General features: G+C 38.8%; 1 protein-coding gene across 1 annotated transcript in view; it reads right to left on the reverse strand.

Annotated features, from left to right (window-relative positions):
* The window catches only part of PITPNC1 (phosphatidylinositol transfer protein cytoplasmic 1), a 79740-nt gene that overhangs the window by 34287 nt on the left and 21717 nt on the right, over nt 1-23736 (reverse strand). The window contains exon 2 of the mRNA XM_077787391.1: nt 3510-3658. Within this exon, the coding sequence (XP_077643517.1) occupies nt 3510-3658 (149 nt within the window). The remainder of the gene's footprint in view (nt 1-3509; nt 3659-23736) is intronic.

A 23736-nucleotide genomic window follows, 5' to 3' on the forward strand; every position in this document is an offset into this window, starting at 1 on the left:
ACCCAGACTTCTCAGGAGAATTTTAATTTTCTGCCCCAGCTGTGCTCACCTCGCAGAGGGAGCAGATCAGGGCCACAGCAACAACCTTTGAGTGGGCTGAACTGAGGCTGCTCATGTTGGGAGTTCATGGCTGGAACCTTTGGCCATACTCACTCAACAGCTGAGGCCAAAGAAGGTGTCCCGGTGGCACCTCAGGGTGTGCGCAGCCACAGGGAGGCACTCTCTAACAAGAGGTCAGGAGGGAATGTGGGATTTCAGTCCACTTCGATCCCGAATCCATTATTTCTTCTTACAGAATCTTTTTTCTTCCTTCATGCTCTCTGCCAGCCCTGAAACGCTCGTGCTCAGCTCACCTGGCACGCAGCTGTGCCCACACTACCAACACCAATTCCTGAGTAGGAAGCTTTTATATTAAAATTAACAGATCACTCAAAACACCTCGTGAGGCTGGTAGGCAGCATTAGTCCCACTTTGCTGATGGGGAAAGCAAATAACAAAAGAGAATTAATGGAACTGACATGACAGCTTAGAGTTTGTTCTGTCAAGAAAACTCACCAGTGCAGTGGTACAAAGGCAGCAGAATCAGAAATCAAAGATATAGATACACCATTTGAAGGGATCATTAAAGGGTAATTGACTATTACTATGGAAGGGTGGCAGCATATTTTACCTCAGCTCTTGGATCTCTCATTTCCAGCACTCTGGTCACAGAGGGTACCAAAAACTGATGAACAAGGAAATATTCAAAAAGGCAAGCTCACTATAATTCATCTTTCAACCCTCTCTTAATGACTTCAGTTATAAGCACTGAGGGTGCCAGGAACAAAGATGCAGAACTAGTTATTCCAAGGACAGCAGACCTTGGACACCACAGATATCCCTGTACTTGGGGGACTCAGTTCAAATGCTGTTGGTGTGGAAAAGCATTGAGCAGAACACCCAGGCCAAGAATGAATCTGTACTGAACTGCAGGAGATGCTTCCAAACCTCAATCTCCCAAGTGTAAATGTTAGAAATAGTTCTGTTTAGATAACTGTGTGCAGAAAGTAAATTAACTTTCCATATTAGCAAAATTCTGAAGAAAATACATTTGGGATCATTAAGGTTTATTTAACCATGATCTGGCTACATATAAATATTTTATTTGTGCAGAGGCAAAATGCAGATGTTAGTACATTATCTACAGATTCAAAGCCAAGTGCATTGACTTTTGCTCTTTGATGACATTGCTCAAAACCGGATTATTTTCTTCACATAAACCTTTCTTGTGTACAGACTTTTAAGCAGTACTTTACATCCTGCATAATAGACTTCCCTGTATCAGATCTTCTGTTTATTTTGTCAGCCTCTGTCAGTGTTTTTACGAATGCTTCCCTTACCCCTGCTAAACTTTACTCTGATGCCTAAATTATAAATACCAGAAGATGCAGACTTTCAGCTTCTGAAAACATTGCTCCAGAAGGAGAGAAGAGGCAATAAACAATCCTAAATATAACTAAGGTTATACTGACACTAGAAAATATACATCTGCTCATTTTGCACTTTTTTTTGTTATTGTTGTTTTTAGCATATTTGCCTACCTATCTTCACCAGTACAGAACATCCTGAAAAAAATAACCTTATGAGCAAAACATAGACTATACTCAGAATTGCTTGCAAGTTCAAGTCACAGACATACATGAATTCTTCCAAGGTCCGCTCCAAGAAAAGATAATATCTCTATTTCAGCAGCACAGGTATGAGGAATCACCCTGTTTTTTTTTTTTTCTTTTCCTTATTTCTCCTCCATCCAGATGAAGTTCAGTCTCAAATTTCTTTAAGACATATCAGTTCAGATCAAAATAGAGCAAAGTAAAGTTTGTTAGGGCAGTGGGCCCAGGAAGAAAAGCTGAAGGAGAGAACTGTGCTGGTGGAAGTTGTGTTCCTCAGCAAGGCAGGCAGAGGAGAAGTTTCCAGCACATCCTGTATGGGAGCACGTCTCCTTGAGTGAAATCCTCCAGAGACATCCTGGCCTCCCAGCAAAATCCACAGCAGCCTGACAACATCCTGACCCTTTCCACAAAGCAACAACAGTACTGCAATATCTGACACCACACCCAGATTCAAATAGCAAATCTGGTGATAGAGGATTCAGAATTATCATTCAAGTCAGTGAACATGACTTCAAATATCCATCACAGTTTTAGGTAACTGTCCTGAGTTGTTGTAGGCACAAAGATCTCCTTTGTCAATGTTTGTAACCATCTCTGGCTAAGAAATCCTGTGTTCCATTGCCTGCACTACCAGGAATCACGTGCTTCCCAAGTATGGTTTGTACATGGCTTCTAGGTTCTTGTCGTTCTGAATTGTCCTGAAATGCCAGTTCTGAATATGCTCTTCTGTGCTTAAACCCTTATTTTTAACATGCAGGAAAGAAATACACAGAAACGTTTCTTAAAAAACCCACAGCATGTGAGAGCTTTACTATGGGAACACATATATTGATTTTTCCCAAGTCCTATACCTAGCCTGTGAATCTTGCAATCACAATAATATTAAATTTTGGCAAGATATATATTATTGAACTCTTGTGTGTGTGTGTGTGTGTGCATGTATGTGTGTGTGTGCAACATCACTGGTGATTCAATTTGGCCTGAATTAAGGTTAGATAAGTCAGAATTGCAGTGCAGGAGGAACTTGTAATGTAGAAGCAATAGCCTCAGTATTTGTATGCCCACTTCAAAAATGCTGCAGAGCATAAGTTTAATACAATGAAACAGGCCCAGGGGAAAAGAAGAACTTCAGGAAAAGCAGTGATATTCAATTAAATCAGCAGTAGAAAAAATGGGAACAGATTGTGCAATATATCTCATATTGCACAAATATATATCTCTGAACATCTCCAGTCTGTGAGTGTAGAGACATTGACCCTCAGAAGTATCATTACAGCACAGGAAGACAAACACTTCACTCTAAGAAATGATGGAACTTCAGAGAGAAAACCCCCAAATTTTCCACCATGTCTTTAAGCCTAATGATCCAGAAGGCTGACATTATCCAACAGTCATTCATAATGTCAATTAACTTTGCTGAGGCAGAATACAGTCAGCAAAAATGCTGGCTTTGTGACATGATTATGAGGTGAGGGAAACTTAAACGTTTTCAATGGTTCAGTTTTGTTTTTCTGGGAGGTTGGGTCTTTGCTGGTTTTGTTGTTTAGTTTGTTGGCTCCCCCTCCCCAACAATTTTGGAAAGCAGAATGACAATTAAGTGTAAAAGAAAACAAAAGTTCTGAATTTCAGTATATCCTGAACTCCAAGTTATAATTCCTTCTCATGGAGAAGATGCTCTAGAAAGAGTAACAGCCAATTCCTCTGTTTCAAGCCACTGATCTATCCCACCTCTTCATGGCTACCAGGAAGCAGCATGTATTCACGGGAACATCTTTTGAAACAGAAAGGCTCTTGCCTGCATTCCTTGCAAATTTTTCTTACAGTCCATGCTGGGAGAAGCAGTTTTACTGCACTTGCCTGTTGAGATAGACTCGTTTCTCTGTTAGCTGACCATTGCCATGGTTGGGATCTTCATAGGGCTCATTCTGCACCACTTCCACACCCTCCCCTCGGTCGCTCTGCTCATGGCTGTGCTTGCTGATCATGTACAGCTGTCCAATTCTGTACTGCAAGGCAAAATCAAGAACAAAGTATATTAATTTTATGTTACACATGTATTCAAAAGCCAATCTTAGTCAATTATATATAAATAAAAGGTAGTTTGAAGGTGAAAAATAGTATTTTTGGGGTCCTCCCATTATCTTATGAAGTCTATGGCATCGCTTGTGGAAAAAATACCACAACCTGTGTGCATACAAATGTAAAGAATTAGGCCAGTCTTCTATTATTAGACTTTGTAAGAATATTAGTGAAGACTAAGTAAACAGTTAATCTTGTGCTTCCACATGCTGAAATGTAAAGGGACTTTAAGCAGCAGGTGAACCTTAAAACTGTGTGGGACACAGGATTCTCCTGCCCTGCCAACACAATGAAGCCCTGCAATAACATTTGGGGTAACTATGGCTGGGCCACAGAAACAGGAGCACTAGCTCTTAAGGAAAAAACATGTAGACTCCAAGTCCTATGAGAGAAGTCGTTCGAGTCACTTGGCAGTATCATTAAAATGCATTTAAGCACTTGAATGGTCATTTTTCTATAGACTCTCAAGTAACTTAGGAAGCCAAACACTGTGAGGATTGGCCCAACTTTGCTATCACTGAAAAATAAATTGTTGCTCTTGATTTTTTTCTGACTATGTCTTGTATCTGCATCAGGGCTTTTGCCTTCAAAGAAATCTAACAAATACATTGTTCAACTTTCATGAACAAAGGTTCTAGAGTAAACTTGTACTTTCCCAATCATATTCTGGTCTGAAATTTTATTCTTAAGTCTTTTGCACCCTCTTGAACATACCAGGGTTCTTCCAACCTGAAAGGTCTTTGGACCTATCCAGTTTTCTTGACTGGACCCCTCTCTTCCTCAGAGCAATTTGTATAGGCATATACATGCTAATCACTTCAATCACATCAATCCCCCTTCATACACAAAGAACAACCTGTTAATTTAGAGAATGGCTGAGCTACCACACAAGCTGCCAAGTACTAGCTCAGCATAAGCAAACAAAAGGCTTGTGACAGTCCGTCCTCAGAAAACTCCATGAGATTCTTGTGGTTATTGCATATTATAACAGCAATCATATCACATACTTTAAAGAGCCCAAATCAAAAGAGCAATTAGCTTAGAAAAAACCCCAAACCATCACAAACCTTATTAGCAACTGGCAACAAGACAGTCTTACTAAACAAAATGGTAAGGAATAGGAGGATGGAGGGCACCCTATATTAGTTCCTCAATTTTGCATAATCCCATTTTTTTCTCCTACAGCAACAGGTCACAAGGTAAGAAATTTGGAACTTGCATCTTGATTTGAGAGAGAAAGTTCTAAAATTGTTTTACTTGCTAATCCACTTCTCTACCTTTGTCTCTACTGAATGCTTTATCTCATCATATTTGAACATTTTGTCCTAATCTCAAAAGCTCTGAAGAGCTGCAGACCTCACACATAGCTTTTAACTAGAACCATGACAAATTGTTTTCTCTTTTTCTCTAACAAAAATGAATGTATTGGTGCACAGCAAAGGCAAAGTTTGTAGTACATTTGATTTGACCAATTAGTACAGTTTAAAAATGAGTAAATTTCAGGCACACAAAGCTGTTCTTCAGGTCTGAAATCAAAGCAACACACTTAAAAGCTAAATACAAGTTGAGAAAAAATGATTTGCCTTTAATTAGATGTATCAATTAGACCACCTGGGAGCACAGACTTCCTGCCTGTAGAGTGATAAGGATTGCAGAAAAGAGGAAAGGTGATAAGGTTCTTATCTTCTAATGGAAAGGAAGAGGTCAGTAATTTGTATCCTGTGGAATATGAAAAGGTTAGATGAGGAGTGGAGAGAGGAATTACAGTTTGACATAAAGTCAATATTTCGATCATGATCTCTATTGGGATTTTTGTTATCCCATAAAGTTATGAATTTTAGTTGCCATGGACACCTCTGGAAAGTGTTTCATAATTGCACATAATCAATTTCCTACGTCCATATAGTTCTTTGCAATTTTGCTCTCAGTTTTAATGGTCAAATACAAACCTCAGTTTCTGTTGGAAATGTTGTCTCAGAAATATCAAGATGAATGTACTTTCCCACTGACAGCCAGCTGTGGGGTTGTACTGATGCCTTCACTTGCTCCAGCAACATGGACCAGAGATATCCCTACAACACCACGTTTTGCTAACAGGTTGTTCTTTCATGCACCCACCCCAGTATAAAATGCTTTCAAGATATCAAATCCCAACAACTGTAAATTGTGGTAAGCACATTTCTCTCTCTCTCTCAGGATTTTCCATAGAGGTGCACAGAGAGAAAGAAAGAGAAAACAATTTATATTTCTGCTCCTTGTTTTTTCTATGTGGAATGTGTTTGGAGACTTGTTTACCTGGGGTGATTGCTTGATTGGATTCTGGTGAGGATTGTTTGAGTCTGATGGCCAATCCAACCCACCTGGGGCTGGACTCTCAGAGAGGGTCACGAGTTGTGAATGAGTTAGATATGGTAATTAGAGAAAGTAGTATGTAGTTTTAGTATCTTTCTTTATACAGTATATTAATGTATTATAGCATAGTTATAATAAAGAAATCATTCAGCCTTTTGAACTGAGTCAGACATCATTTCTTCCCACTGGGTTCACCTACATTTACAATAGTAAATGAATCTGAGCAGAAGTTTAAGGGGACTAAGCCCTGTGCCCACTGCACTCTGCAGATGAGGGTCACTGCTGTCAAAGCAGCTGCTTTCCAGATGCTGCACAGACAGTGCCTAAAGGAAGGTTTTCCTCTGCTGAGGCTCAAAATTACACACATTCCAATCATACCCACCATCTCACAGAAGGTATCCAGGCAGCCCAGCATGGTGCCTCCCATTTGGAAGATGCTGAAGGGAACAGAAGGCACCACTGCTGGACAGCTCTGCAGGAACCCCACTGCTCCTCGCCTTCTGCAGGCGATGACTTTCCATGGCCATGGATCTGACGCCAGTCCAGTAGGAATATCCACCTTCAAAGCCAGCCTGAACGGGGCCCTGAGCTGCCTGGTCCAGGGAGTGACATCCCTGCCCACGGCAGGGGTTGGGACGAGAGGAGCTTTGAGGTCCCTTCCAACCCAGCCCATTCTATGACCTTTCACAGCGATGGAAGTGGCTGGGCAGTCCTGCTGGAAAGCAGCTGCATTCAGCAAAGGAAACATTTGTACATGTATTTTAAAGTAGCTAACTTAGCACTTTGGTGTGCTATTCATTTGTTTCTACCTACTGTACAAAATGTTAAAATCATTCTAGAGCTGAATGGAAAATGTTAACTTCCAAAATAATAGTACCTTACTAAATCAGAGAGTGAACAACTATTATTTCAGATAAAATAGCATTTTTTTCAAGCGTATGTTTCTATTTAAATTAATAAAATCCAAGGCAAAGGTGCCTTTTAGAACTTGCTGGAATTTAAATGTCTGAATAAAAAGTCACAGCTTTTTCTTAGCTCCTATGGATATTGTGGAGAAATAGCACTTAAGAATCGTTTCACACCAGTAATTGAAACACATTATTCCTGCAAGGGTAAACTGATGTGCCACTACTATTAATGTTGCTCTATCACAGTCTGAATTTCTGTGTTCTTAGCTGTAAGATAATTTTCCAAGACCATCTACTGTTTCAAGGACCTCAGTAAAATTTCACACAATGGCATCTGAAATTAATTTGGATCTGGAGGAAAACCCTTTGTAAATTCTTCAGTTTAATAGGGGAAAATATATTCAATATCAGAGCAAGAACTTCAATAAACAAATGCACAGAATGTGGAAAAACAGCCCTGATGTTTCCTAAGCCCTAATGAGTGAGACTTTGTCTCGGTGGTGACTTGCCTGCTCCTTCAACAGGCAGATGGTGTTTGCTGTTGGGATTTAGTCATACAAGAAACAAGGTTCATGCTAGCAACAGCATAAGGATGGCCAAACTGATTTTGTTTAAAATTATGAGTGAGACCAGAAGCCCTTTTATCCCTCAGATAGAAGGAAAAAAAAAAAAACAGAAAAAAAGAAAAAACAAAAACAAACAAAAAAAATTTAAAAAGGGGTCCACCCCACCCATCTTTCATTTGTAGAGCTCCCACCATCTCCAGCAGGAGCTGCTCAAGAGATCTTTGTACAAACATGTCTGAATTTTTTCAGCCTGACTGCCTATTGCTCAGTTTTTGATTTAATGCAAGTCTCAGAGTACAAACTTTCAAACTTCAGGTGGAATATAAAAAATAAAGCTCTCTCAAAGGAGAAATTATGCCAAAATGATCTTGTATGTGAAATTTTCATACTGCTCCTTGAAGTTCTTATCTGAATGCTCACAGAAAATGTAACAGATTTATCACTGGCTTCATCTTACATAATTCTCATATTCAAAAGAATGGTTGAACACTTTCATCTACATTTACTTCTCTGTAACTAGACTAAACCATCAGGGATGGTGCTGCCATTTTAATTTGTTCAATTTTTTGTTCTAAGCCAGTAGTGAGATCCCTTCCTGCAGAGAGGAGCTGGAGTCCAGAAGACACTGACTTGTCTTTTCTGCCTGCTTAAGGTAATGATTGTTTGGTGAGCTGCATTTTGACAGTGGAAAGTATTTCTCACACAGGTTCATGCTAAAACACGCCAGTGGCTTCTAGTCCTGTTCTCAGACAATTGCAAAGGTAAAACAGAAAAAAAGAAAAGCAGCAACAACTAAAATGAAACAGATCTGTCCTAATGCACAAAGGCAACTCTGAAGGTTCAACCCTGCCTCCAATGATGGCAATAGTTCTTTTGTCATTGACCTCAGTTTAGTTAAGATTTATTTCTAGCAAGAAAATACAATGCATCAGCTTCATTATGAGTTATATCAGTCCAGCTACACTGAAACCAAGGGCATTGATTATGGCAAAAGAGTAGCAATTTTATTAAGGACTTCTGATTTATAGAGTGCTGTCTCATTCACAGTCAACAATCTTAAAATTGATTGATACATTTCTGATTTATTTTTAAGTCTTAATCTTTGCAAGATGCTCTGTGTGGTCCTTGTGAATGTGTTCCAGGACTTTTTTAATTTATTTTTTTTTTTACTAAAAGCATTCATAGTAATATAATTTATCACTTTTCCATGTTTTGAATTATTGAAAACAATTGCTGATTATTCCTCAAAGGACCACCATGGGACAAACATAGTGATCCCCAGGTAAGTTACTTGTCCAAACATGCACAGCCCGTCACTCCCAGCAATCTCCTCCCAGAAGTTTTACGGAGATATTTTACCTCTGAAATAAATTGTTTGGAAATGTACTTGCTTGAGTAAATATCTTTGTTTAGGAGGATACACTGAGGTTTCCTATTGTGTTTGTTTTGATGTTCAGGGCATTGTTTTCAGGTCCTGATCCAGACATAAGCCCTACACTGCTACAGATATGAAAAGCTTCCACTTAGATACCAAACACAGGCAAAGAAAGTATTAACCTTATTTCATATTTGATTAATTGTAACAGAAATTAATACATCAACCTTAAAAAGGATGTCTGTGGTAGAGCAGGGAATTTAGCCTCAATCTAGTGATTCCAGTTCAGTGCTGTTACCACAAGACACACCTGTAATTTCTTTTTAATTCTTAATGATAATTACTTCAAGAGAAGTGGTTTCTCTAATCTCCCTCACTAACCATAAATCCTTCATGTTAGTATTATTAGGCATTGTTTCATCTGGAATGGGTGAATCCTGATGCATCCTCATTCCCTCACACGTGTGGGCAATTACAGCCCTGGCTGATGCAGCACTGAGGTTGTGCCCTCTGATCCCCAGACTCCTGTAGGTGATGATTCATGGCTATTAACAATAATTTCAGGAATTCTTTTCCATGACACCAGCTCCAGCTTCTGACAAAGAGATCTGTTTGCCTTGTTATTAACATTCCTAGATTGGTTTTAACAAGAATAGAGGAATGTGCAGTGTGTTGGTATTTGATTTTTCATGTATGGGTGGGTTTGTATTGGCTTCTCCTTGGCTGCTTTTGGAATCAGGAATTTGGTTTGGTTTCAGCTGGGGCACAGAGCCACTACTTTGCAAGCAATGGAGGTGAGTATTTCTTGATAACCACCAGCTCAAAGTTTTACTGCAGGACATTGCTATGGAGAGAAATCAGTCAGACTTGTAACCACTGCAGAGTAAGAAAACTTGCCACTGAAATAATAATTTTTTCCTAGAGAAGCAGGGAAGGAAGCAGTAAGAAAATAAATTCAATGTAAATTTGAACTTGGAAGTCTCTCTTATGTAGCACAATTTAGCAGTGTGAAAATAGTGGTTTATATTTCCAAAATAGTGATTTTCCTGGTAAAATAATGACATTGTGGGCTAGGATCCTGTGAAAAGAGGACTGCTGGGTTCGACTGTTTGGGAAATTCTGCAAGGAAAGCATGAATAGTAAACAGAGAAGGCAGAAGGGGGTGGCTCTTACAGCCCAGTGCAGTGCTGTGCAGATTCCCAGCCTGCTGACCTGACCCTAAATCTCCTTTAGCCTGCCCAAACAACAGTGTGGAGCCTGCATTAATGCATTGTTTGGCTTCTTGTTTCTAAGCTAAGATGTTTAGAGCAAACCAGGCACCTTTGCACTGCATTTTCTTTGTCATGTAGAAACATCTGAAGTGCAAAGAAGTTTTTATGAACAGGTATTTTAAATGTTTGTCCCAAGGCACAAATATGAGAAAGTAGCTCTAGGAGGAAAAGTAGACTTATAAATTACTGTCCTCAACAGGAAATCTGTTTTTATCTATACAAAAGATCAATCAAGGAATTACACCAAACATCTAGGTCCTAAAGTCTAAATCTTAGCATAATTCACTGGAGTGATTTGAGGCCCCAGCAAATAATGCAAATTATTTGGTGGTATAAATGTCACTAACTGCAGTAATATATAAAGAATCTGACCAGTCAGAGTTTAGAGTTGAGCTTGAAATTTTTCTTTCAACTAATTTCTGCATGCATCTCTGAATCACAAAGGACTACACATCTGCTGACTTGCATCAGCAGTATTCTTTACTGTTACCCAAATTCATGGGAACATGCTTTTGTAGCCTCACAAATAACAGTTGCAGAAGGAACAGTTGACTTTTGCATGCCGTGAAGTGCCATTCTTACTGCTTTCATGTTTGCTTTGCCTTTTCAAGGAAGAAATTACATCCTTGAGCTACATTATCTGCCTAAACTCCCGTGAATGGCAGTTCAGCAATGACACAATGGATGTTGAAAGTCAGTATCTTCCTCTGGTATTTTCAGCTGAAGCAACATGGCCCACTCTAAGTTTACAATACCCTGGCACACAGTGGCTTACAGCTAAACAAGATCTACTGAAATCAATAGGAGCATGTCTAGATCTCTGCTTAATAGGTGTACAACAAAAATTAAAATAAATGAAAATTAAGTTGCAAATGTTCAGCTTTCATGCAAATGGTTTGCCAAATATAGCTCATGTCCTGTTCAAACTGTAGTCATTTTATGCTTCTAGACCAGCTGTGCTATTGAAAAAAGCCAGCTGTTTATCTGGAGTGTACAAGCTCATACAATTTTTAAGAATCAGTTTTTATTAACAATATTTTACAGTGAGTCAGCTGGTTACATTTTCCAAGCATGTACACTATGTGCTTTGTACATAAATACTGATGATATTCTATTATGTAGATTTATCCGTGTATTTCCTGCAAGGAATGCAGATATATTTCCGGAGGCTGTCTCAAAAGTCCTCTGTGCACATAAAGAACAGCTAAAAGGGACTCACTGTGTGTCTTGAGCAGTCTGTCAGTGCTGCACACTGACCACTCTCCACATCTTCTCAGCCCTGTTTATGAGTACCTGCTCTGATTGTCTGCAAACACGCCCTGCCTTGATTCCAGCTTCCTACTTTTCATGCACAGTTCATTCTGCTTTACAGTGCACAATCAGTTGGATAACTGTCAAACATTATTGAATATTTTTCTAAGGCAAAAGCATATTTTATTTGTTTGCCACAATTCATTCATGAGGTCATTGCTAATTTAAAGACTGAAGCTCAAGAAGCTGTTCAGTAAATATCTTAAAATTTTAACTTAGAATGCAGTAAAATGAAGTAAAAGTGCAGCATAATTTTTGTAGAGGTCACTAAAGGTTTTTCAGTGACATAAACCCTTTTCCTGATATTCCAGGAAAACACTGTTTCCATTTCAGATATTCCAAGAACAGTCAGAGTGGAAAAGCGAGGGCATTCTTCTTGATGCCTGTCACCAATCTCTTCCCAGCAGCAGGCACGAGCCCTGCACATGGGGTGGCACAGGACTGTTCACCCACGGTGAAGTGTGACATTCTCCATGGCCCAGTGATGGTGATGGAGAAGCTTGCTCTATTAAACCTGACAGCAAAAGCTGTTGCCTGTTTTTTCCATTAAAACGAACAGGATTTGTGGGGGGGGAAGAGAAGAAACTCACTCATGTGCCCTGCATATTAAAGACATTTTAGCTGGCCAGAGCTGGGATGTGCTGTGGCCAGCCAGGCACACTATGTGTCAAGGGGCTGGGCTGCAAAACTGACTTTGAACAGGGAGGTTGACTTCTGTGAAGTGCAGAATTTAAAAAAATTAGTTATTTTAATTCAGTTGAGTTTAAGCTGAGAGTATTCAGAGTTTCATATGTCCTTTGACCCTTTCAAAATTCAATGAAGTGCAGAAATAGACTTGAGAGTTAGGTTTATCTTTAACTATAAATGGACCAAACACGTGTGCATCTATTCATGCTTTTAGAAATGATTTTCTCTTTTTGCATGGCTAATGGTATTTGCTTAATGTTTAAGTAGAACTTCTTTCCCCTCAGGCTCCTTTTCTCTAATTACTCTTCTTCAGTAATTACTCATTTTTATGACTTGAAAAATCTCTCTCACGCCAACACCATCAACTTTCAAGCACAGAGAATTCAATGCTTTCAGAAACAAAATTTGAGTAAACTTTGAGTTTAGAAGCACCAAAGAGACTACAAAGGATTACACAAACTTTGTCAGAATCACAGCAGGGAATAACTCTGCAATTACATTTTTTGGCAAGCAAATTCCTAACAATGCATTTTTAGGCAATATAATTCTGCTTATAAATATGGAAAAATGAGAATTTTCTTAGTATGCACAATCTACAATGAATAAAACAGCATCAGAATTTAGTACTCAGTAGTAACAAGCTGAACAAGACAAATCCAATCTGCCTTCTGATGTTTTATTCAGAAGAAAATTAAATTTTGTTTGGTACTTACAGTGAAATAAAAATATATTCACAGTCCAGAATATTTCATTTTATTATCGGAATTACTTCATCCTATTTTCTGATCTTCTAAAATAAAACTGACTTCATTTTAATTTTTAAAATGCACTTGTTTTATTCCTGCGTCCTGTAGATAAAAATAATGTTATAAAGAATCTAGTGACTGTAAATAGTTGAGGTCACTCCTGAATCTCTACCTCTAGCCCAGGGATCAGGATGTTGAAAATATTAAGGTTATCTGAAGTAATCTGATGGAAGGAAGCACATGAGAGCAATTGCATAAGAAGGAAATTAAGACATACTTTCCTCCCCAGATTTTTGAGATACACTGAAGTCTCAACACTAATACTGAAAGAAGATCTAATTTTTCCATTTTAGTTAATTAGAACAAACATTTGCAATTTAAGTACCTACTCTATATATCTGTGACAAAATCCCCCCATGCTGAAATGAATCACTACCGCAGGAACTTATTACTTTTGTACCTATGCCTGTGTTACATGCATGAATCTGTAACACATCTTGGGAGGACATTTAGGGGAGAAATCTGCTTGCCTGATTACTGATGGAAAATCAAAACTGCAGCCAAATAAACTCTTGGGCAGGAACCTGGGTTTTGCTGCAGAACAAAAAGCAGCTGTGACATCTGGGGGTGCACATGCTGGAGGAGTCAGGGTGCTCATGTGTTTGTCTAGAGTTAGAGCACACATTTCAAACTTCTCCACCTTGAAGGTGCAAGTTCTCTGATGATGTACAGCTAAGCAGAATTGCTGCCTTCCAGCACTACGCAGAACAGAAGCTCTTGCGTAAATATAAGCAAAATTTCCAGGAAGGACCACATTCCTGACTGAAAAGCTTCCAGAACAGACATTCTTTCCATACCACATGTAGACTAAAGGGAGGATGAAGGCAAAGAATTCCTGACAAGGGACTCTATAGGCTTAATTCAATTTTATCATAATCCAGGAATGTGAAGCTGTATGTTCTCCAGATGTTTTTGCCAGATGGAGCCAGAGCATTAGGCATTCCACCAGTGCTTATCTGGTTTTAGTGTTCTGTAAGGGAAGTCTAGAACATTACACAGACACAGCATCTCCTCTGGGACAGAACCTGGAAACAGTGCAGAGGGAGGTGCAGGATTTAAAACCTGCAGATTTTAACCAACACAAAAGAGTTACGTGGCTTCATCATACTTAGGAAGATTAGAGAGGGTGATAATGTTTGGGTAAAATGGGATATACTTTCTCAGGCTTATACAACAAATATGTATCTCTACATTCCACAGAGCTACCTGCAGTCTGATTATGCAGGGGCTGTAAAACACAACTGGCAATTTATCAGCTCAGATATCAGAATCTGAGAGAATCCAGTGTGACTAAGGGGGCCTTGACCATGCACCAGGGAACTAAAAAACTCTTCTACGACAGATAGCCTCACCTTACTCCTTTGGATGCCAAAACCAGAAGTAATGATCACCAGGAACAGCAGAGCAATGAGCAGCTCCTGGTTCTGTGCTGGACTGTGCAGCCTTATGAAGTAGCTTGTACACCACCACTAACAGATAAATCAGTTTCTCAATGCGTCTAAGTGGGGATTATCTTTCATTCTGCCATGAAAACTTTGTTTTGTGATATGATCTTTTGGAAACTTCCAAGTACAAAGAAGTTTCCAAAAGGCCACTTCAGCTGGAACAGAACCTGTTGAGTCCAATGGAAAGCCTCTCGTGTTGACTGCGGAGAGCTTTGTACGTAAGTGAACAAACAGCCTTCCTGCACTCCCTACTCCAGTTAACCACTTCCTCATTAGCTACAGCCAGCTGCGTCACTTGGAACCGATCCTTTGGGTATAAGAGTTCATGGTGTACTGCAGTACCAGGGAATAGAGCTGAAAGACATAACAACAAAATGCATAAATAGATAAGAATTCTGTATAGAGAACCTGGTTTTCTTCCTGCAGTCCCTCAGACCAGCACAGTGCTCTGAGACAGTCATGGGAGCACTGTTTATGTGAGTTCTCCAGGCTGGAATCTGCTAAGACACATGTTTGAAATGGAAAACATGTAGTTCAAGGACTTGAAGTGCACACACCCTGTAAAAAGCTGGGTTTGGAAAAAGTCAGAGGATTAATGTAAAGCATTCTGCTGTAGACTTCAATAATTGACAAAACCCTAAACAAAAACTACACACATACAAGCTGAACAAAAGCCTCTTCTCACCAGAGTCTAAAAATACAGTTACAAAGAGATCATCGCTTCCTTTCCTGCCACCCAGGGCCTTCTACTCCCCAAACGCTCCTGTCATTGCTTCAGACTCAGAGAGGAAGTGGTTGCTGCAGCAGTGGCAACCCAATGAAAGCTCTTTATCTCCTACATTTTTGATTTTTTTATAGCATGCAGAAAGACCAGACAGCAAGACCAAAAACTTGTTGCATGGCAACACAGCTTGACCTTCTCTATTACTTTTCAAAACAATAGAGAATTCGAACAAACTTAGAGAATTCTTTGACATGTGTCATGTGCCTGTAAATTATTCCTTGAAAAACACAAAAAGGTATAATTATGGGAAAAAGATGGAAGAAAATATTAAAACATGAATGAAACTCACTAAATATGTCCGTGCCCAAACAGGTCTCACAGGTTGGTCAGTAATCTAATTTCAGTCTAACATACTTTTAAATGTATGTGGTTCAGTCAGACATTTACAGCACTACATGTCTGCATTACTTTTAAGTTAAAACATTGCTTTTATAGTGGTTTAGAAAATTTCTACTATTTTTACAGGCTTGTGATTGTGAAACATTTTTATGACAAATTTTTTTAGTCTAAACACTTTATGAACTCTCAGCTTTTTAACTAGATAATGCCATGCTTTAATGGGAATACTCAGGGATTTCTCCAGCAACTCAAAGGCTGGGTAAATGCCGGTTGAAGAATTTCCTCACTAAAAAATTAATTGCTCTTGTGGACAGTTTCTCAGATTTGTTTTAAATCTCTCTCCCTTATTTGAAAACTTTTGGGGTGGGAAGAGAGGGAGAGGATGTCACACTGCCTGATAGGTGTTACCAAAACAGTGAAACCTCTAACATGTGGTATTTCATGCTGGGCCTGGGAGCTTGACTAGGAAGATTTTAGCAAAATAGTTCAGGGAACAGCTTTAGTGGGAGCTCATGGCAAATTGTTCCTGCAGGATCCACACTGTCAGTTTCCAGACACTTTAGAATATTCCATTCATGTTAATATTCCATGCCATGTTAATCTTTAGAATATTCCATTCCTCTGTCTCTCACATTCATTCCCAGAATGAATACATATAAGGAATGTTAATGGTTAATTATCCAACCTGGAAACCTAAATTCTCTAATTCTCTATTTCTCTCTTTTTTTTTTTTTTTTTTTTTTTCTGGTGGTTGTTTTGCCTTGTGCTCTGTATGGACTGCAGGATTCTCCTGAGAAGCAGATAACCATCTGGGCACTCTGAATTCCTCACTGATACGGCTGAACTGTCTCCAACACCTCAGACACACAAATTAAAGTTACATAGTTGGACAGCAGAGCAGGGATATTCCTCAGCAGCACCTTCCTTGATCCTCAGCATCTGATACACCTACATCCCAATCTTGGATTAGCAAAACCACCACAGTCAACCAGTCTAAGCAGTGCTTCTTTAATATTTAATTCTATCCAGGCCGCAGACAATTAATTAAACCCACATAAATTAATGCATCTAATTCTACTCTTTGATTGAAAGGATGGCAACGAGCAGTTTGCTGCCTCAACTGGTCACCATTGTCGCTGAGAGGCAGCCACCAGTGTGGCTCTGTGGGAAGCTCACAGTGTCACTTCTGTTGGAGCCAAGTGGTCATCCTGCTGTGAGCACAAATGCTGGCAAATAGGGCAATGTGTGGGAAGAATTCTGGCATTCCCAGTGGTATCCATCAATGCACACAAGGCTTATGTATGTATTCTACTATCTACTATATTCTTTATACTCTGTATACTCTAGTTGACCATACTAAACCTGCTGTGTGCCCATTCTCTTGTGATTCTGAGTTAGTCCACAGCCACCTGATATAATCTGGATCATCAATAACTCACACTAAATATACAAATAACACAAAGAAATGAAGTTACTTTAGAAAAGAAAAAGCACTCCAGATATACAATAAAATAGAACAAATAATGCAGTGTTCTTAAGAATAATTAATGTAAAAAAGGGGGTGGAAAGGAAAAAAAATCAAAAGAAACTTTTTATTCCAACTTGTTTCTTTAAATTTAAATTGCAAAACCAACAATTACTATTGAAAAGTATTTAAGGTGCTTAAAGTGAGGCCAAAACACAGGTTAATGTTGTAAAAAAGCTGGTTTAGGGCAAGGAAAGATGGAAGGTTGTATTCAGGGCTGGATGACAAGTGCTTTCATGTCATTTTCCCATGGCACTTTGTGACATTAAAGCTACAGAATCTGGCCAGAATCTGACAAGCATGACTGATTATTGCTTTATTTTCTCATTCTTCCAATAATTTCTAACACACAAACACATAATGACCATCAACAGAGAACACAAAAGCTTAGATCCCACAAACCAAACAGGGCTTTCAAAAGGGCAAACTGTGTTTAATTCAATTGGTTTTAGTGACGGGTCAGGGCTCTTCTTTCACAGCTCAGAGGATTCCCATTGCCCAGTTCTTCTTGAGCTACTGAGAACAAATAAAAGACTTGCATTCTAGCACCTGAATTACAGTGAGTGGAAGAAAGAAAATGAAGTGGGAGTTTCAGCCTTGGGTTCATACAATATTTCCTATATTACCTGTCGATGCTGCCTTCATGAAGGCCAGAAAATTCCACATGGAGCAAATCTGCATCACAGTTCCCCTCAAAGGTACAAATCCCAGCTCTCATGGCAGTCTTCTACCTTCCTCTATTGTTTTTTATGGGCAAAATTAGAAATAGAACAAGGATGTCTATGCAGCATTGTGAATCATTATGGATCTGGCTCTTGGTAGCCTTGAACAAAATTTAGGAAACTGCTTGAGCAGCACCAAGCAAAGGACTGGTAGAGAATACCCTGACTGCAGGTGACTCCCTGAAACTCACTTCATTTTTGGTGCAAGAACTCACAAACTGGAGACTCAAACTCTCATGTAGCTACCTTGACTTGGGAAGGCTCTTTTTCTTAAAAATAGACCTTCAGTTTTTCCTCTCAGACCTGATGTGTGCTACAGAGACACAACACACTCCTCTACAGCCAGAAGGTTTGAATTTGAGGCTTGCTATTTCTATATTTATTCCAGTTCTCAAGTGTGCCACAAAGCCCTGACAGCCCCAGCAATCCAACAACTGACTTCCCTGACACAAAGACAGCCAGGATGGGTAAAGGTCAGTCATATCAATAAATACCTATGAACAACCAAGTTTCTCTTTTTTTTTTTTTTTTTTTTTTTCTTTTTTTTTTTTTTGATCTGTGGACATGAAAGGATAATTCAGTAATTTCATTACAACAGGAAGATCAAACTAGGATTGGTTTTCCACTTACTATTAAAAGCAGTCCTGCAGGGCTGAAATATTATTGCCATTCCATTTTTAGTTCCTTTTCTTTCCTGTACTTTTCTATCCATTGGTGAGATTCATATCACAAAACTCTCAACCTTTACAAAACGGATGATTTTATCTTTGCAGCTGAGGTGCCTGTGAAGTCAGAATGATGTGAAAGGTTTTCTGCATTTAGTAACTTTGCCACGTGAGTAACTGCAGACGTCACTGTGGTGCCACTGTCCCAGCTTTGTGAGGACACACATTCAGGGAAACAATGAAGCACAATATGCACTTTCTCAAGTCTAGAAATGCAATCCTGAAGGGAAACTTGCAGAGACACGCTTGCCTCTCCACTCATCCATAGACCAAATGTTTCCTTAAGGCCATTTAGGTGCCATTTCTCCTTCCAATGACAACCAAAGGAAAAAGTGACATTAAATGAATTATCAGTTACCATTGTGTATCATCCTCAAAATTATTTTATACACATCACAACAACTTCATTGAAATTCCTAAAATTGTAATTGCTCCTGCAAGAATTCAAAGCTATGAACAAAAATGTGCTGTTTTAGAAATATAGTGAAAGATAGAAAAAATTAATCTCAGTCTCTCAGAGAACACCATCAGCCTAAAGATTTGTATGAGTAGTTATTGAGAAGCTCAAAGAAGTGGAACTGCCTTGAATTTTCTTGAAATGAAGGATTAGATGTGGTTTTGAAGGTTATATGATAAAGATGCTGAAAGAAGATGAGTTTTAAGAGCTATCAAATAATTAACCTGTGAAACAAGATGAAAAAGATAAAGAATAACAGACATGGACTGCAGTGTGAGCTCACTGGGCTTGTTTGGCTGAACTGCTCTGTGCTCCCATGGTGAGATTGTTTCCAACACTCAGGCCAATGTTTGCAGGTAATCCAGGTGGAGATAACCAATCCAAGATTGCCTTCAGGACTGTCCCTATTCTCTTAGCTCTTGCTTAGCTTTTCTTAACTATAACTTCTGTTTTACTACTGCTTTTTTTGGAACAAAAGATAAAGGAGCTTATAACTGAAGCCAAATAAACATTCTATCTCCTGCTGATCTGTATTTGACTTGATGGTGGCCACTGTCTTGCTGAATCTGGCCTGAAATATCAAAAGCAGCTGGCAGTTTGACTTAATCCAGTCTTGCTCTCACTGTAATTCCAGTGAAGGCACTTTAGTTCATGTGTTGTGTATTTACTAGCTGTCTGTTTACATTGCTAACAATGATGTTGATACTGCAGCAGGTTATTGCCAGTTAAGTAAAACACAAGTTTATGCTATCATCAACTGTTTCTTTTAACACTGACATAATCAGTGTATTGGGTAAATATGTAGTGGTGTTTTTCTGTTACCAGATATGTATTTAAAAATCATGTTATCAGTAAAAGCAACATTAATATGAAAATGAACAACTTACATTGAAGAGATTTGTATCTAAAGTATGAGCAGAGAAAGTAACAGCTGACCAGTCATTAACTGGCTAACACCAGCCAATACAAGAGATTCTTCTCTTGCTGGTAAAAACTCCAATGCATTTTAGTTGCATGATGTTTTACTGTGTCTACTTCAGGCTCAGAAAGCCACAATGAAAATGGCTCTGGAATGTTTCAGTTGCTGTTAAAAATAATAGCAATTATTAAATAAAAATGATTCATTGTATTGGAAATAAATGTCAGACTTTTTTTTCCTTTGGAAGACTCTTATGCCTACAGGGAGCTAGGAAAGGGATTTGAAATTCAACAGACATGTAGTCTTTGCATAAATACTTATGCATGAAAATCCCTTGGCTAAATAGAAACCTTTAAATTTAAGTCTTTGCAAATACAGCTCCATATTCTCAAAGAAGCTTTTTAGGGCTTTCCAGAAGAATTATCAAAATACTCTGTTCTTAATGCACACTCTCACAGATCCTACTATATTTAGGACATATGTTTCTCATGTTCTTTATCACAGACTTTTTTCTATTGTTTATTCTCTTCTATCATATGGCACTGTGTACATTCAAAATGCTCATTTTATCCATTACTTCCATTATCTCAAGTGCAGCAGCCTGTGCAGCGCATCCCAAGGTTCCAGCACTGGTGATAAGAGCCAGCAGCTCACATGAGGCCAGATGATGACACATCACATGATGGCCCTGCCCATGGCAAGGGGTGGAGACCAGATGACCTTTAAAGGTCCTTTCCAACCCAAACCATTCTGTGATTCTATGATAGTCGAGCTTTTTTTTTTTTTCCTCAGAAGTTTGCAAAATCCCCCAAGATACTTACAAACAAAAAATATGCTTAAGGAAATCTTACTCAAAAGCCAGGCAGTCAGGAGCCACGGAAAGGGATGGGTTTCTGATTGGAGCTAAATGAACTTGGTTACCTAAACACTGGCACAATTAAATAATCATGTACCACTTTTTCTCCCTATCTGAGGCAGTTGCATACTAATGTGGATGATTTTACGTAGGGCTTCTGCTCCATTTGCTGAAGTGCTGAAAAACATTCTGGGAAGGGCAAACAGTGCCAGCTCAAGGTCACATGAAGTGAGGACTCCACACGAGCGCGTATCCTCTGGCATCGCCAGCACGAGGGCCCGGCCGGGATGCAGAAGGATGAGGAATGATGACATTTAAGCAATGGAGGTAACACAAAGCAAATCACTTAATCCCACATTTTTCACAAGCAATTGCTATTCTCTTGTACCTTGTCATCTGGGTACCCCACTCGACGCAAGAGATCTGATTTGGAGAAATGCTAAACATTTACCAGACTGCCAGCTGCTTAAGTCTATGAGAACTGTGTTTCCAATTTCACCCTGCAAAATCAAGCTCCAAGTGTTAAATAGTCAAAAAAAGGCGAATATTTTCAACTATTGTCTCAATACAGACTTCTGTCATCTGCAAAATTATAGCACTTGTTCATTTACAAAAGGGTAATGAAAATAAAGTGATTTCTATTTAGTAAACATTCAGACACTTCAGTGATAAGCATCACTCAAAGCCACGGTAGACACTGCTTACAGTTTCAGAGATGTAAGTTAGTGGAAAAAAAGACAAAAAAATTATATCGTGAAAACATATTCAAACCAGCCTCATCCAGCCTTCTCAGGTGCCAGTTTTATTGAAAATATATTAAAAAAGCAGGCAAACCAAAACTATATGGGCAACATTAATTTTGGCACTGCATAATTCTAAGTGCCCTTGAACTCTTAAATAAGAATTTTAAAATCAGTCTACATTGATACCAAAATTATGATTTCCCTGCTGTTTTGGAAACTCTGCAAAAGAATAGAGGCTACTGAAATCTTTGCAGATAGGTGAAAATGAAGTGAGGTGGTTCTGAGCTCAGTGTGGCAGCTTGCAGATGTGCTTTTTCCTGCTTGTGCTTTTTTTTGTGGTTAAATAAAAGCACTCAGCTCTCAGTTCTTATCTCTTCAATGTGTTATATTCATGCTACAGGAAACAAACATCAGTATTTTGACCCTGTGGGTTTTTTTTCTGAAAACAAGACATTAATACAGGGTAGAGCAAGCAACAGCAAAACTTCATTTTTTAAATTGGAGAAGCAGCAAAATTAATTTTGAAAGCTTCTTCGTTCACAGCTGAAAGGCTTTGTACAAAACTTCTTCCTGGAGTGATATTTTCAGCTGTAATATAGGGGTTAGTAATGGAAATGCTGACAGGCCCATAATTATGGAAGCGGAGCGGGCACCACTATAAAGTATATCAGATAGGCAACTGCTTAAATTCAGTACAAGGTATCAAAAGATGTTCCTGTCTGTCCTCATTAAAGCAGCACTAGAAATTCCTTTTAACCTCTGTGACCCAAACTATTAATTTGCTGTCCATCAGAACACATACACCAGGACTAATACTTGCATGAATACACCCCATTTTGTGCTTCAAACTGAATTGGTGGATCATCCTAAATGGTTAAGCTCATAGAAACTGAAAAAAATAAGTGGCAAGGCTCAGAACATTTTATTTCACAGGACACAAACTGAAGTGATGTAAAGCAACATAAAACTGAACGATTCCTGTGTTCTATGAGGTCTTAAAGCTTCTCTTTAGATCCAGATAAGGAATTATATATTTGTGTGCAATTACACTATGGGATACTGAGGGGGGAAAAGTGTCATCTCCTCTGTTCACTGGATCTTGTTTAACAGTCACCTCGTTTATTGGCATGAAATTCTTGATGCCTACACAAATTCCATGCTTGCAAAGGAAAGAAGATCAGCCCTGAAGGTCCAGGAAGGCAGCTGAATAATATGTGAATAATATGCTTATAGCCAGTATAGATTTTATTTTATGCTGATAATTCCAGCAAAAACATTCACTAATTTGGTAGCATGATTATAATGTGCACAGTATATTCCATTTCTGTAATATATCAATTCTGACATATCATCTAGCCATTGTCTGCTGTAATAATATTCTTTTTTTCAACATAAAGAGCAGCAGGAGGCTACCTTTCAACCATTTCCAACCATATACTTTATCATGACTCAAACAATCTCACTCCTATTTCCTTCTCTGCATTAAGGTGCACAAAAACTACAGAAAGAGTGAATTTACCTCTCTTGCATCTAGCCAGAAAATCAAATTTTTGGTGCCAAGTTCTTCTGAACAAGACCTTTTTCAAGCATAAGGAAATAATTTTATTTTAAAAAATTATGTGTTGCACTCTTTACAAATCTAGGTCTACAGCTTTTATCAAGTAAGGGAAGTAAGGAATGTCACATTCCACAGAAGCTTGCCTCACTGGAAATGGGATTGATGGTGTTTTTGATGACTAGGTAGAGAAAGAAAACATCTCACTGAACAGAAAGTACTTTCCCATGGAAAGCTGGAATAGTACTATTTTGAGTAATGCCCTACTTAAGCACAGGGACACCCTCACTGTGTCACTCACACAAACGTGATTTGCATGTTTTGATGGTTTAAAACTCTGCCTCAGACTACAGCAATGCCTTCCACAAGATGATTCAGAAGATTATTAGATTTGCATATTTCCCCCATTCCTGGCAGCAAAAGTTTCCACGGGCCATCAATTCCAGGACTGCAGCCACTACAGGAGAGCACAAGCAGCAAAACAAAAAGGTCCCAACATCTACTGATGTCATTCCTAATAAAATGTGGAGCACAACTGGGGCTGCCAGGATTCCTGCACTTGTAGTCATGGGATGTTTCAATTTTCTGATTAGGAAAACACGTTTTCTCCTAAGGAGGACAGGATTTTAGATATCAACAGAGGACAATGCAATTTTGTA

This window comes from Lonchura striata, chromosome 19 (genome assembly GCF_046129695.1).
Source record: "Lonchura striata isolate bLonStr1 chromosome 19, bLonStr1.mat, whole genome shotgun sequence".
Classification (NCBI taxonomy): Eukaryota; Metazoa; Chordata; class Aves; order Passeriformes; family Estrildidae; genus Lonchura; species Lonchura striata.